At 44.7% G+C, this 12,646-nt stretch overlaps 2 protein-coding genes across 4 annotated transcripts in view; both read left to right on the top strand.

Annotated features, from left to right (window-relative positions):
• The window catches only part of LOC310751264 (serine/threonine-protein phosphatase 2A activator-like), a 49,612-nt gene extending 45,321 nt beyond the window's left edge, over positions 1-4,291 (top strand). For 2 of the 3 annotated variants that reach the window (XM_083590539.1, XM_083590541.1), the window contains exon 2: positions 1,898-4,291. In XM_083590539.1, the coding sequence (XP_083446665.1) occupies positions 1,994-2,962 (969 nt within the window). In that variant the 5' untranslated portion in view covers positions 1,898-1,993 and the 3' untranslated portion in view covers positions 2,963-4,291. Of the gene's footprint in view, positions 1-186; positions 498-1,897 lie in introns of those variants that run through there. The other variant, XM_083590540.1, reaches the window with a different exon arrangement.
• Positions 1-12,646, top strand: part of ZDHHC8 (zDHHC palmitoyltransferase 8) — a 142,035-nt gene that overhangs the window by 45,322 nt on the left and 84,067 nt on the right. The window lies entirely within an intron of this gene.

Raw genomic sequence — 12,646 nt, forward strand, 5'->3', positions numbered from 1 at the left:
GGGAGGGCACTTAAGATGCTTGGGAGATTGTACTGTGGTACTTTGGTCTTAGAACAGCTTAGTTTATGAACAACTTGGAAACAGAACGCTGCAAACCCGGAAGCAGGTGTTCCGGTTTGTGAGCTTTGCCTTGGAAGCTGAATATGTTCCACTTCCTGTTGAGTGTGTTCCGTTTGTAAATTGAGTCCCTCACTGCTAATCAGAGGCTTCCTGTTGAGTCTGTCGGCTGTTGAGTCCTGAGCACCCACACAACACAGATGTGATATTTGGAGCTTTTGTTTTTGCTTTAAAAAAAATGCATTTTTATTTGTGTGGCTTTTTTGTTTTCCCCCCACTGTGACTTTTATGGGACTGCTTGTGACTGTGGCTTCTGACTTCATTTCTGTGACTTGTTTTTGTGACTGTGTGGAACCCAGTTCAGCTACTGATTGATTGACTGTGTGACTGCAGAAATGGATAAAAGCCCCCCTTCCAAACAATGACTATCATCAATGCACGTAAGGGAAAAAAAGTAATTTTAATTTTTATCATCTACACTACCGTCTTTTTTATTTTATAGTACAGTACATTGATTATTGCTTTCATTTAATGGATCAGTGGTTTCGTTAGATAGTAAAATTCATGCTAAATTGCTGTTTTAGGGGTTGTTTTTAAAAGTATGGAACTGGAAGTATGGAATTCATTTTGCATTACTTTCTATGGGAAAGCACGTCTTGGTTTTAGAACGCTTTGGTTTTGGAACAGACTTCCAGAATGGATTAAGTTTGGTAACCAAGGTACCACTGTAAAAGGAAAACATCTCCCCGGAAGATGTCTTCCACACTTGCAGTGGGATGGAAGCAGATTACCCATTTTTCCTTTCATGTCACTGGAGTTAAAAACACACACAAAGCTGTGGGAAATGAGATAAGCAAATCATGTTTGATTAACAGGTTGTTCATCTGATTTAATAGGTGGTACGTTTGCTATTTATGCTTTGAATTGAGCTTTTAGGACCTTGAAAATATATTCACAGTATATTATTTTGCATCAGTAGATGATAGGACTGAAGTGAGCCAGTACACCTTACCGTTGCAATTTTTGCGCTAGATGTAAACTGGTGTGTGGGGCTGGCTGGTATTGATCTGGGTTTAGTATTTTAGCAAACCCCAAATATTAGGCATTAAGTTTTGCTTTTGCTACATTCCTGGGCAGGCACAGCCTGGGATGAGACTGCTTATTAAAAGGGAACTCCAAGGAAACTGTACTGCAGAATCTTTCTTCTGCTCAGATGGCCTTGTTGGCTGCTGGTGAGGAAGCAAGACAGTATTTTCATTTTTTGGGATAGCTGTTAATAACTGGAAGTTTAGGGACCAGGAAATGCAGAACAAACACTGTAGTCATGAGCGACAAGATAAAAATGGTGACAATTGAACGTGAAATTATTAGGAATGCAGTCAAGAGAACCAGAAGTAGGAATTATTTGAAAGAAATGATACTCACAGTAATAATGTTGTGGGAGGGGTATTAATTAATTAATTGCCTTCCACACACCCGGTCTTACGGTGATTGTGTCATCAGACACATCTTACAGTAACTCAGTGAAATATAAGCGGTATGGCAAATAATTTATTTAACGAGGGACTAATAAAGCCAGGGGAGTTGCATTTATTTTACATTCTAATTTGGGCTCAGTTCCTTGACTTAGCTGGACTTAAACAAGGAACCTAGAGGTCTCTTAGACCAAAAAAACAAATTGTGGCCTTTCATTTGGTGTAGGCTCCTGATCTGAGACAACTTACATGCATCAGTTATTTAAAAATATTTTTAAAAAATAAAGTTACTTGTTTTCTCTTGAGGGAAATTCCTTAAAATATGAGAAGTATGCTGGTGACTTCACTGTTGGTTTAACCTGCAGGTCCTTAATAAAGTTTGCTCCTTCATAAAGTTGTTTTAAGAACTACAAGATACAAGGCGGTGGGAGGTGAAAAACATCGGCGGCAGCTCAAAGAAGATGGCAGAAAGCAAGTGGTATCTAGAATCCGCCAAGGAGGCACCATGGCCTGCTCCCCGCCCAAGTTTCACGATCCCCAAGAAGGAAATCAACATGGTTCCTGACATGGCGAAGTGGAAACACTCACAGGCTTATGCAGATTACATGGGCTTTATTCTCAAGCTGAATGAAAGTGTCAAGGGCAAGAAGCTGACCTGCAGTTACAAAGTCTCTGAGCCCATTGAGAAGCTGGTTGATCTCTTAGACACGCTTGACAGGTGGATTGATGAAATCCCACCGGTGGAGCAGCCATCCCGCTTTGGGAACAAGGCCTTCCGGACGTGGTACACCAAACTGGACCAGGGGGCTGAGAACCTGGTGGCCACCGTGGTCCCGAGGGGGCTGTCAGAAGCTGTCTCCGAGGTGGCGGTGTACCTGAAGGAGTCCGTGGGCAACCCTACTCGTATTGACTACGGGACAGGTCACGAAGCAGCGTTTGTCGCCTTCCTCTGCTGCCTTTGCAAGATTGGAGTTCTCCGAGTGGATGACCAGCTCGCCATTGTCTTCAAAGTGTTCAGCAGGTATTTGGAAGTCATGCGGAAGCTGCAGAAGACCTACAGAATGGAACCGGCCGGCAGCCGAGGAGTCTGGGGCTTGGACGACTTCCAGTTCCTGCCCTTCATCTGGGGCAGCTCACAACTGATAGATCACCCAAACCTGGAGCCTCAACATTTCCTGGACGAGAAGGTGGTGAATGAAAACCACAAGGAATTCATGTTTCTCGAGTGCATCCTGTTCGTTACAGAAATGAAGACAGGCCCATTTGCTGAGCACTCCAACCAGCTGTGGAACATTAGCGCTGTCCCTACATGGGCAAAGGTCAACCAAGGCCTTGTTCGCATGTACAAAGCCGAATGCCTGGAGAAGTTCCCTGTGATCCAGCACTTCAAGTTCGGCAGCCTCCTCTCCATCCAGCCTGTTGCATCTTAGGGAGGTTTTGTAAGATATTCTTTCCCCCGTTTCTTTCTTTTTTTAAAAAAAGAGGGGGTCAGAAAACACTGGAGAGAGCAGGGTGAAGGGCCAGAGCTCTCCCCATTCAGCTCCACCCTCAAGCTTTGCAGCCGATTCATTTCTGCAGATTATATTTTTGCAACTTTTTGAGGGGTGGGGGACAAAAAATCAGATTTCCCTATTCTCTTAAAGACCCTCCCCCATATTTTGAAGAAGGGTTCCCTTGGCTAGCTTGAAGATTGGAAGAGTATACCTCCCTGTTATTGTATACACACCATCCTTTGAGAGGGCCTACTTTTGGCACTCACGAATGTACCAACCACTAGTGATGTAACAGCTGCTGCCTCTGTCACCTTCTGCTAAAAATCTGGGCCCTTCGTCTTAGCTCAAGTCCCCCCATGTCCTGTTCCTTGGGCATGGTTTCTGTCACCTCTGCTGTCTGTTGCAAACACCCCCTCCCCACCCCACAAGCGCATGTAACCCCCCTTGCCCTAGAACCGCCACCTGACAAGGCTTTCTGCACATGGCATTCTTTCCTCTGGTTTCCTCTAGCGTTGTCAGGAAAATAAAAGAACTGCAAAGATACATTCCCCCAGTTGTTATGGACTAGCTGAAATTTGCAAGACAAATTCAAATGCCACCCCATACAGTGCAGAAATTTTTGTGAGCCCTGACCCTTTGACCTTGCAGCTGCATGGCAGAGGTTTCTGGGGATGCTTTCATTTCCTCAGTGAAAAACCACCAGGACAGTATCCAGACTTCTCCCACCTAGAGGGTACAACCTTTCTACCATCCTCAGAGTCCCTGCAGTACCCCTGTCTCCCCAACCTTGCAGACTAAAATCAGGTGAGGGTCATTTTGCAGTCCAGCCAGCTTCTCTGGGGGTATGGAGCCAGCTTACATAAGACTTCCAGTTGTGTGCAGCTCCCCACTGGAACAACACCTTTCTCCAGCAATCTTGGCAGCAGAGAAGACCACTGTCTTCTTAGCAGGCTTGCTTTGGAGCTATCTAAGGTAGTTCTCCCCCCCCCCCCCCGCTGATTTGAAGGAGGGTGGTATCAAACTTGAAAGGAATGTGGGGAGGAATGGGTAAAGGTAACACTGGCTGAGATGTGACGTTACTTTCATGTTTTCTTTGCTTGCGTTTGTTTTATGCATTTTTTTGCCATGCCTTTCCAAAATTATCAAGGCTGTTGACATAAAGAAAGAAATGCCTCATCTAAGATGGGTGCTTGATGTGACATGTGGCTTTGCCTATTTGCATGTGAATATACGCAGATTCGATTGATTAAAAGCAATGTGATTAAACAGTGCAGTCCTGTGCTTCTTTGCTCAGAAGTTGTGTTCAATGGGACCTACTCCATAGTCAATGTTTCAAGGATTGTAGCTTAAATTTGATGATAGCCCTAAAAATAATGTGTTGTTAGGGTCCATCTTCTTTCCTTGAATGTTACTCTGATCACATTTGGGTGGTGTAGTCCAGGGATGCCCAACAGGTCAATCGCGATGTACCGGTCGATCGCAGGGTGTCCCTGGTCAATCATGGTTGATCGTGGGACCCTCCCCCCCAAAAACTCAACAACTCTGGTTCATCCTGACCCCCCCCCACAAAAATCAACAACTTTGTCTCATTCTCCCCCAAAGAAGCTCAATAATTTTGTCTCACCCTCCTCCCCCAAAAGCCCATCAACTTTGTTTCATCCTCGCCCCCCCCCCCCGGCCAAAGCTCAACAACTCTGGTCAATCCAATGGGTAGATCACTGCCAGTTTTTTTTATAGTGGGAGTAGATCGCAGTCTCTTGGAAGTTGGACTTGCCTGATCTAGTCCATCAACATTCTAGGCGGTCCTTATATTCTTGTTTGCTGTGCTTCTTCAATTTGATGGAAAACAGCAAATCGTTAATAGAAACTTCGTGATTTTGAAAGGTGTACTGCATTGTGATGTGTGCAGCACAGTCCCATTCCTGTTTACTCAGGAGTATTGATTGAGCTCAGCTGAGCTTGTAGAACACATATTTTGGCTCATGACACAAAGAGAGAGAAGAAACAAAGCTGATACTGGAAGATGGATTTTATAAAGTGGAAAAACCAGACTTCTCCAAATCTTGTGATGAAGTTCTCAAAAACTTTTTTTAAAAAAGTGTTCAAAATTGCATTAGTAGGAAAAGTGTGTACAGAAAAATGTGTACATTAGAGAAATTAACATACTAAAATACATTATATTAAGGGACCTGGCTTGCAAAAACTCTGTAATAGGCAAAATTTGCATACATTAAGAGAATCACACAAAAAGTTGTACAAAGTTTTGTGATTTTATTTCATTTTTAATTACAAACTGTGCAGAAGTAGGGAAAACTGAACTTAAAATTGGGGAGAACATTTATTTAATTATTCCCCTATATGTATATACTGCTTGTAATAAAGCCTCAAAGTGCTTTACAAAAAGAATAAAACAATAAATAAAAAAGAATCTCTTAAAAAGAATGATTTTAAATATTAAAAAATTAAAATCAACAAGAAGCTAGAAAGCAGATTAAAACACATCAACATTCTACGTGTCTGGTGTCTTTTTTAGAAGGCCCGAAAAGAGTATATACAGCGAAGTTGCCTGCCTGAGGTCAGTAGGCAGGAAGTGTGGGTGCTTCTACATTAAAAGATCAATTTCTTACAGATGTGGAACACATATCACCATATTTTTCGCCCCATAAGACACACTTTTTCCTCCTAAAAAGTAAGGGGAAATGTCTGTACATGGAGGAGGGACGGATGGGAGCCATGGCTCCACTTCCATGGCTTACACAGGTGTAAAGCAAGCACAGCAGGAGCCGTGTAATCCCTCGGCCCCCATGCTTGGCTGCCCCATTGGGATGGGCGGGTGGGCACACACCACCCCCTTTGGATGACGCTGGCGTGGGCGATGTCCCACGTCCCCACAGGCGACATGCTGCCACGCAAGACCCTCCCTCCGCCACTGGTCTTGCCGAGGCAGTAGTGCCTTCCTTTGCAGAAGTGAAATTTGAAGGGCGGCTGTGGTTTGATCCTTGTGTTGTGTACAAAGGTATGAATTAGGTAGGTTCGACTTTAAATGGGAATTGAATCAGATTTCTCCCTCATTCCTCCCTCACATGAAAGCCCCCAGAGCTCTCTGCAATGAACAAGGAAGAAAGTCCCACTTATTTTTGCTTTGTTAAAATAATTGTGTAGGGCCAAACCATACAGTCCTTGGATCTAAGGGACTTAATGTGGGAAGCTCATATGTTTCCATTGCCGGCCCCCCTTACTAGGGGATAAAGTCTCTCTTCATTTGTTAATGACAGTGATGATGGATCTTAATGCCACTGTTGACTGCTGTTCACGTTACATGGTTGAAATATTATTCTGATACACTGGTAGTTTATTAAATAGTTTAGTACAACATTTGATTCAGAATACAGTGGTACCTCGGGTTACATACGCTTCAGGTTACATACGCTTCAGGTTACAGACTCCGCTAACCCAGAAATAGTACCTCAGATTAAGAACTTTGCTTCAGGATGAGCACAGAAATTGTGCAGCGGCGGTGCAGCGGCGGCAGCAGGAGGCCCCATTAGCTAAAGTGGTGCTTCAGGTTAAGAACAGTTTCAGGTTAAGAACGGACCTCCGGAACGAATTAAGTACTTAACCCGAGGTACCACTGTAATTTTTTTTCTTGTATTCCTCTAAAAACCAGGTGTGTCTTATGGTCAGGTGCGTCTTATGGAGCGAAAAATATGGTATGTGGCACATGTAACAGTGCCAGGTCCACATAAGTGAGGCATCCCTCGCTTAGTGAGGAATCCCTCGCTTAGATCATAGAATTGTACAATTGGAAGAGACCACGAGGGTCATCTAGTCCAACCCCCCTGCAATGTAGGAATCTTTCACCCAACGTGGGGCTCCAACCCACGACCCTAATATTTTGAGTCTCATGGTCTAAATACATAAGTTGGGCCATTCTTGTCTTAACCCACTGCTGTGGGTTAAGTACACCCTGCTGTGTCTTCTATTGGGGATGAGAATACCTATTAGACAGGTTCTCCAAGGCACACAGTCAAGTCATAGGCCAGAGTCAACCTCCCGTTCTCCGATGAAAGAGGGTGTTTGTATTCAATGCCCAATGTGCATTTCCTCACACCATTTCAACACTTGCCTTCTGCCAGGCTCCGCTTTCTCAGCTGAGGAAGATATTTATAAAGTATGTTTCCAACGGCAGCCCTTAGCTGCAAATTAGCTTACATTATTTGCGTGGCGGAGCACGGAATGTCTTGGCTGGCAGAGGAACGCTCAATTAAGAGGCTAGCATAAATAGTCTTCTGCTCCCGAGGATCTCAGTGTGATCTATGGCGCCATGAGTTGGCTCTTCGAGAGCAGCAGCTGTTGCGAGAGCTTTCCAAGTCCTAGTAGCTTGGGTGAAGAATGAAGTCAATCTTCAAAGCAGTTCCTTTTTGTCTGGGAGGAAGGGTGAGAAATTAGGAGGCATGATTGCTGTCCCTCGAGATCCCTTTGTCAAGCGGTTTTCTGAAATCCTCTCGTGTTTCAACCGTTTGGCATCATCCCCAATGTTCTGAAGAGCTGGTTTCCAAACTGGCAGCATGTTCAGTAATCTGTGTGCATGCAGTTACGTCACAGAGTTTGCATCTTAGGAGCAAATGCTGAATTGGAAAGCTGTTGTATATTCTCAAGAGCCTGAGCTTTCATTTAAAGCACAGAGAGAAACTCATGGTCCTCTAGATGCTTTTGGATTCCATCTCCCATCAGCCCCAGCTAACAGTGGCTTATAATCAAGGGTGATGGGAATCAAAGTCCAGCAGCAACTGAAGGACCACAGGTTTCTTTCTTTTTATAAATATATGCTTTATTGGTTTTAAAAACTGTGCAGCATAAGTAATCAACAGAAAAGAAAAAGGAAAAAGAGCTGCTGGAAGAAAAAGACAATAGGCTAAAACTGAAATTTTTTTGAAGAAATCCGAAATCACCTGACAGACTGGATGCAATATTTCCAGTTGAATGAGACCTTCCAAAAAGATTTTTTCTACAGAACCTTCGAGACTTGAAAAAGATTTGATTCAATTAAATATAAAAGGTAAAGGTAAAGGGACCCCTGACCATTAGGTCCAGTCGTGACCGACTCTGGGGTTGCAGCGCTCATCTCGCTTTATTGCCGAGGGAGCCGGCGTACAGCTTCTGGGTCATGTTGCCAGCATGACTAAGCCGCTTCTGGCAAACGAGAGCACGGAAACGCTGTTTACCTTCCTGCCGGAGCGGTACCTATTTATCTAATTGCACTTTGACGTGCTTTTGAACTGCTAGGTTGGCAGGAGTTGGGACCGAGCAACGGGACCTCACCCCGTCACGGGGATTAGAACCGCCAACCTTCTGATCGGCAAACCCTAGGCTCTGTGGTTTAACCCACAGTGCCACCCGCGTACCAAATTAAATATAAACCACTCTCTAAAATATGTAGGCTACTCCTTGACTGGGAGGTCAAGGAGGAAGAAGTCAAATCCGTAATGGTGCAGTGGGCCAGGGAATTTGGCTGCACCATCCAGATGGAATCATGGGAGAGGCTTTGGAGGGAAGATATAAAATTCGCGGAAGGACCACATCTCTGATTTAAAACAAAGACTAACTGCTGCTTAGCCCTTGGCAGTCACACCTGCTTTTCTCCTCCATTTGCAGCAATCCATGAATCCTTGGCTCGCTGCAGTGTCCCAGCCTAGGATCACAGCTTTTTCCTCCTGAACGAACCGTGCTTGTGAAACCATGGTTTGCTGATCATGGTTTGCTAGGGAGAAACACGCTGTGATTCTGGTTCAGGCATAACAACAAGCCAAGGACTATGGGTTTGTTGCTTCTGCTCACAACATGGGTGGAGCAAAGTGAGAGCCACTGGACAACAGGCTCTTGCACACTGTTTGACCCCCAGAAGGGCCATTAACAAAATTTATCACTGTGTGCAAACTGGGCCTTTGGCTATACATATGCACAATACACACTCACATGCACACACACACACACACACACACACACACTAGCAAACTTTTACCTGGCATTGTCCAGGAATTCAAAAAAAAGAAAATATATCAGTGCAGCTTTGAAAAGATCAGTCTACCATCTTTGTTCAAAATGGTGTCCATTTCTACCCAAACACAGATAAAAACCTGCTCCTTGATCTCAGGAATCACCATGCAAGATTTGGTTATGATATCTTTATTACAGTGGAACCTCGGTTTGCGAACATGATCTGTGCGGGAAGCACGTTCGCAACCCGCAGCGCCACCTCTGTGCACATGTGGGTTGCGATTCGGCGCTTCTGCACAAAGCACAATTTAGTAGTTCTGCGCATGCGCGAGCGCCAAAACCCGGAACTAACCCGTTCCGGTACTTCCGGGTTCAGCGCAGTGCACAACCCGAAAACACGTAACCTGAATCGTCTGTAACCCGAGGTACCACTGTATTATTAATATTAACCTGCACAGCTCAGTTGGTTAGAGTGTGGTGTTGATAATGCCAAGGTTGCAGGTTCAATCCCCATATGGGGCAACTGCATATCCTTGCATTGCAGGGGGTTGTTCTTTTGGGTTTCTCCATTGACTTCTTTTATTTATTGTTATATGATTAATTTTCTTGTACCTATGCTGATTCTTGTTTGGCCAGGTATGCTGGTTGTGTATTTTGGTGTTGTTTTATTAAATTACGGATTTAAAGTATTTTGCTAGCCAAACTGGGGGCCTTTAGGGCAAAAAGGAGAATAAAAATATTATAAATAAAAACACACACATGCGCACACAAACGTACACGTTAACTAACACATTTTTGTATTACTCCTCCTTATCCTTAGCAGCTATAAATGCTCTACCTTAATAAAAACGCACATTGTGCAGAAAAACAAAACGCAGCAGCAGCAATCACTGGAGGTGGGGAAACAAAACATTACAGTAAGGAAAATATGCGATAAAAGCAGCTTGCATGGAATCAGTTCACAAGTATAAAAGATCAGTGAATTTCCCTCCTGAATATTGTTGCTTTAACGTCTTTTTCTAAAAACTATACAGTAATTCTTGAGCTGTACTTATGCTGGATCTGTACAGTAAGCCTGCAGCTTACGTGGGGGTTACGTTCCAGGGGTAGTAAAGGTAAAGGTAAAGGGACCCCTGACTGTTAGGTCCAGTTGCGGACGACTCTGGGGTTGGTGCGCTCATCTTGCTTTACTGGCCGAGGGAGCCGGCGTACAGCTTCCGGGTCGTGTGGCCAGCATGACTAAGCCGCTTCTAGCAAACCAGAGCAGCGCACAGAAACGCCGTTTACCTTCCTGCTTGAGCGGTACCTATTTATCTACTTGCACTTTGACGTGCTTTCGAACTGCTAGGTTGGCAGGAGCAGGGACCGAGCAACAGCAGCTCACCCCGTTGTGGGGATTCGAACCACCGACCTTCTGATCGGCAAGCCCTAGACTCTGTGGTTTAACCCACAGCGCCACCCCCGTCCCTACAAAGTGGGAATAGGATAGTCCATTCTATCAGTGCAGAATTCTATGTGACTTCAAAATGACAGCAAACCACATGGTCTCGCTCTTTTTCTTTTTAAAGAAACAGAAAACTTGCAGGGGCCGAGGACTAGCTAGAGTCTTCCTCCCTTAGGCTACCTTTTTTTCTGTCAGGGAATTTTCCCCCCCATTAGGGATTACAGTGGTACCTTGGTTCTCAAACGTAATCCGTTCTGGAAGACCGTTTGACTTCCGAAACGTTCGAAAACCGAGGCGCAACTTCCCATCGGTTGCAAGAGCTTCTTGCACTCAGCAGAAGCCACGTTGCACGTTCAGGTTCCGAGGTGCGTTCAAAAACAGAAGCATTTTGGGTTTTCGGCGTTTGAGAACTGAAATGTTCGACAACGGAGGCGTTCGGGAACTGAGGTACCACTGTAAAAAAAAATTGATTCCCCCACCTGGAATTTGAAATGATACAGTGCCCTCCTCTCTACAACCTTGGGTCTTTTGCCATCTCATTCTCCTGCATGGGTAGGCAGGCCTCGTCGGAGAAAGAATGTTCATAAAACTGGGGCTGTAACTGACAAGGCCCTGCTATTCTTTCTTACCACCACTCCAGTGGAAAATCTTACATTCCTGAATGGATCCACAAGGATGATTTAACATTTATTTTAATAGGATAAAAGTATGGCTAACTAATGATACTGCATTGCAAGCAAGTATGTATGCCTTGGACACATGAAAATTCCTACGTAAGTGTAAACATGGGAATGGAAAGACAATTTTGCTGAGATGCACATCATTAGCATTCATGAATAGTTTTTAGTTTGGGCTTTTAGTTTTAGATAGTATAATTATGTCTAGAGTTTTTACAGAGAATTTAAACAGATTGTGACAAACTTTTTCATTCCTTCTGTTGCCCTCCAGATATTGTTGGACTACAATTCCCATCATCCCTGTCCTTTGACCTTGCTGGATGGGATGATGGGAATTAGTGTCCAACAACATCTGGAGGGCCACAAACTCCCCATCCCTGTTTTAAACCATGGCTTGTTTTGGGCTTATGAGTCCTGGCCTTGTTGTTGTTTAGTCGTTTAGTCGTGTCCGACTCTTTGTGACCCCATGGACCAGAGCACACCAGGCACTCCTGTCTTCCACTGCCTCCCACAGTTTGGTCAAACTCATGCTGGTAGCTTCGAGAACACTGTCCAACCATCTCGTCTTCTGTCGTTCCCTTCTCATTGTGCCCTCCATCTTTCCCAACATCAGGGTCTTTTCTAGGGAGTCTTCTCTTCTCATGAGGTGGCCAAAGTATTGGAGCCTCAGCTTCACGATCTGTCCTTCCAGTGAGCACTCAGGGTTGATTTCTCTAAGAATGGATAGGTTTGATCTTCTTGCAGTCCATGGGACTCTCAAGAGTCTCCTCCAGCACCATAATTCAAAAGCATCAATTCTTCGGCCTTCTTTATGGTCCAGCTCTCACTTCCATACATCACTACTGGGAAAACCATAGCTTTAACTATACGGACCTTTGTTGGCAAGGTGATGGCTCTACTTTTTAAGATGCTGTCTAGGTTTGTCATTGCTTTTCTCCCAAGAAGCAGGCGTCCTGGCCTTATTAGGAAGAAACAAACCACAACTCCAGTTTCAGACACCGCAGGAAGCCACGCTTAATTGCAGCCTCCTGGGTCGTTTCTCCTCCTTGCACTGCAGAATGAACAAAAGCAGGAGTAATTTCGCATCATGCGCTAGCGCATCACCCATGAACCCTGAAAAGACAGTAACCTTGACTTACCTTGGTGTGCAAATGCAGCCTCTCGCTAAAGGGCATGAGTGTACAAGAAGCAGAGCCTTCCTCCTATAAGGACACCTCTGTTTCTTATGCGATATTTGAAAGCCACCAGAAGTGGTGATTTCGTGGGATTCTGCCCTGGGCTAACAAAGCTGCCTCTGCCTTCTTTCTCTGTTTCACTGACTCCCGCTGCTGCCTGATCAGAAATGCTGAGTCAGTCCTGTGCTAGCAGCTGAAAAGCCGAGTCAGACTGAGGACGACTCCTTCAAGCCTGCCAAGGAGAAGACCTCAGCTTTTAAGGGCCAGTCTGCCTTGATAACTGCATGCTTAGAATTGGCCAGAGACCAAGCTGTCTGTCTGTATAACT

The sequence above is a fragment of the Podarcis filfolensis genome, assembly GCF_964270895.1.
Source record: "Podarcis filfolensis genome assembly, chromosome: 16".
Classification (NCBI taxonomy): Eukaryota; Metazoa; Chordata; class Lepidosauria; order Squamata; family Lacertidae; genus Podarcis; species Podarcis filfolensis.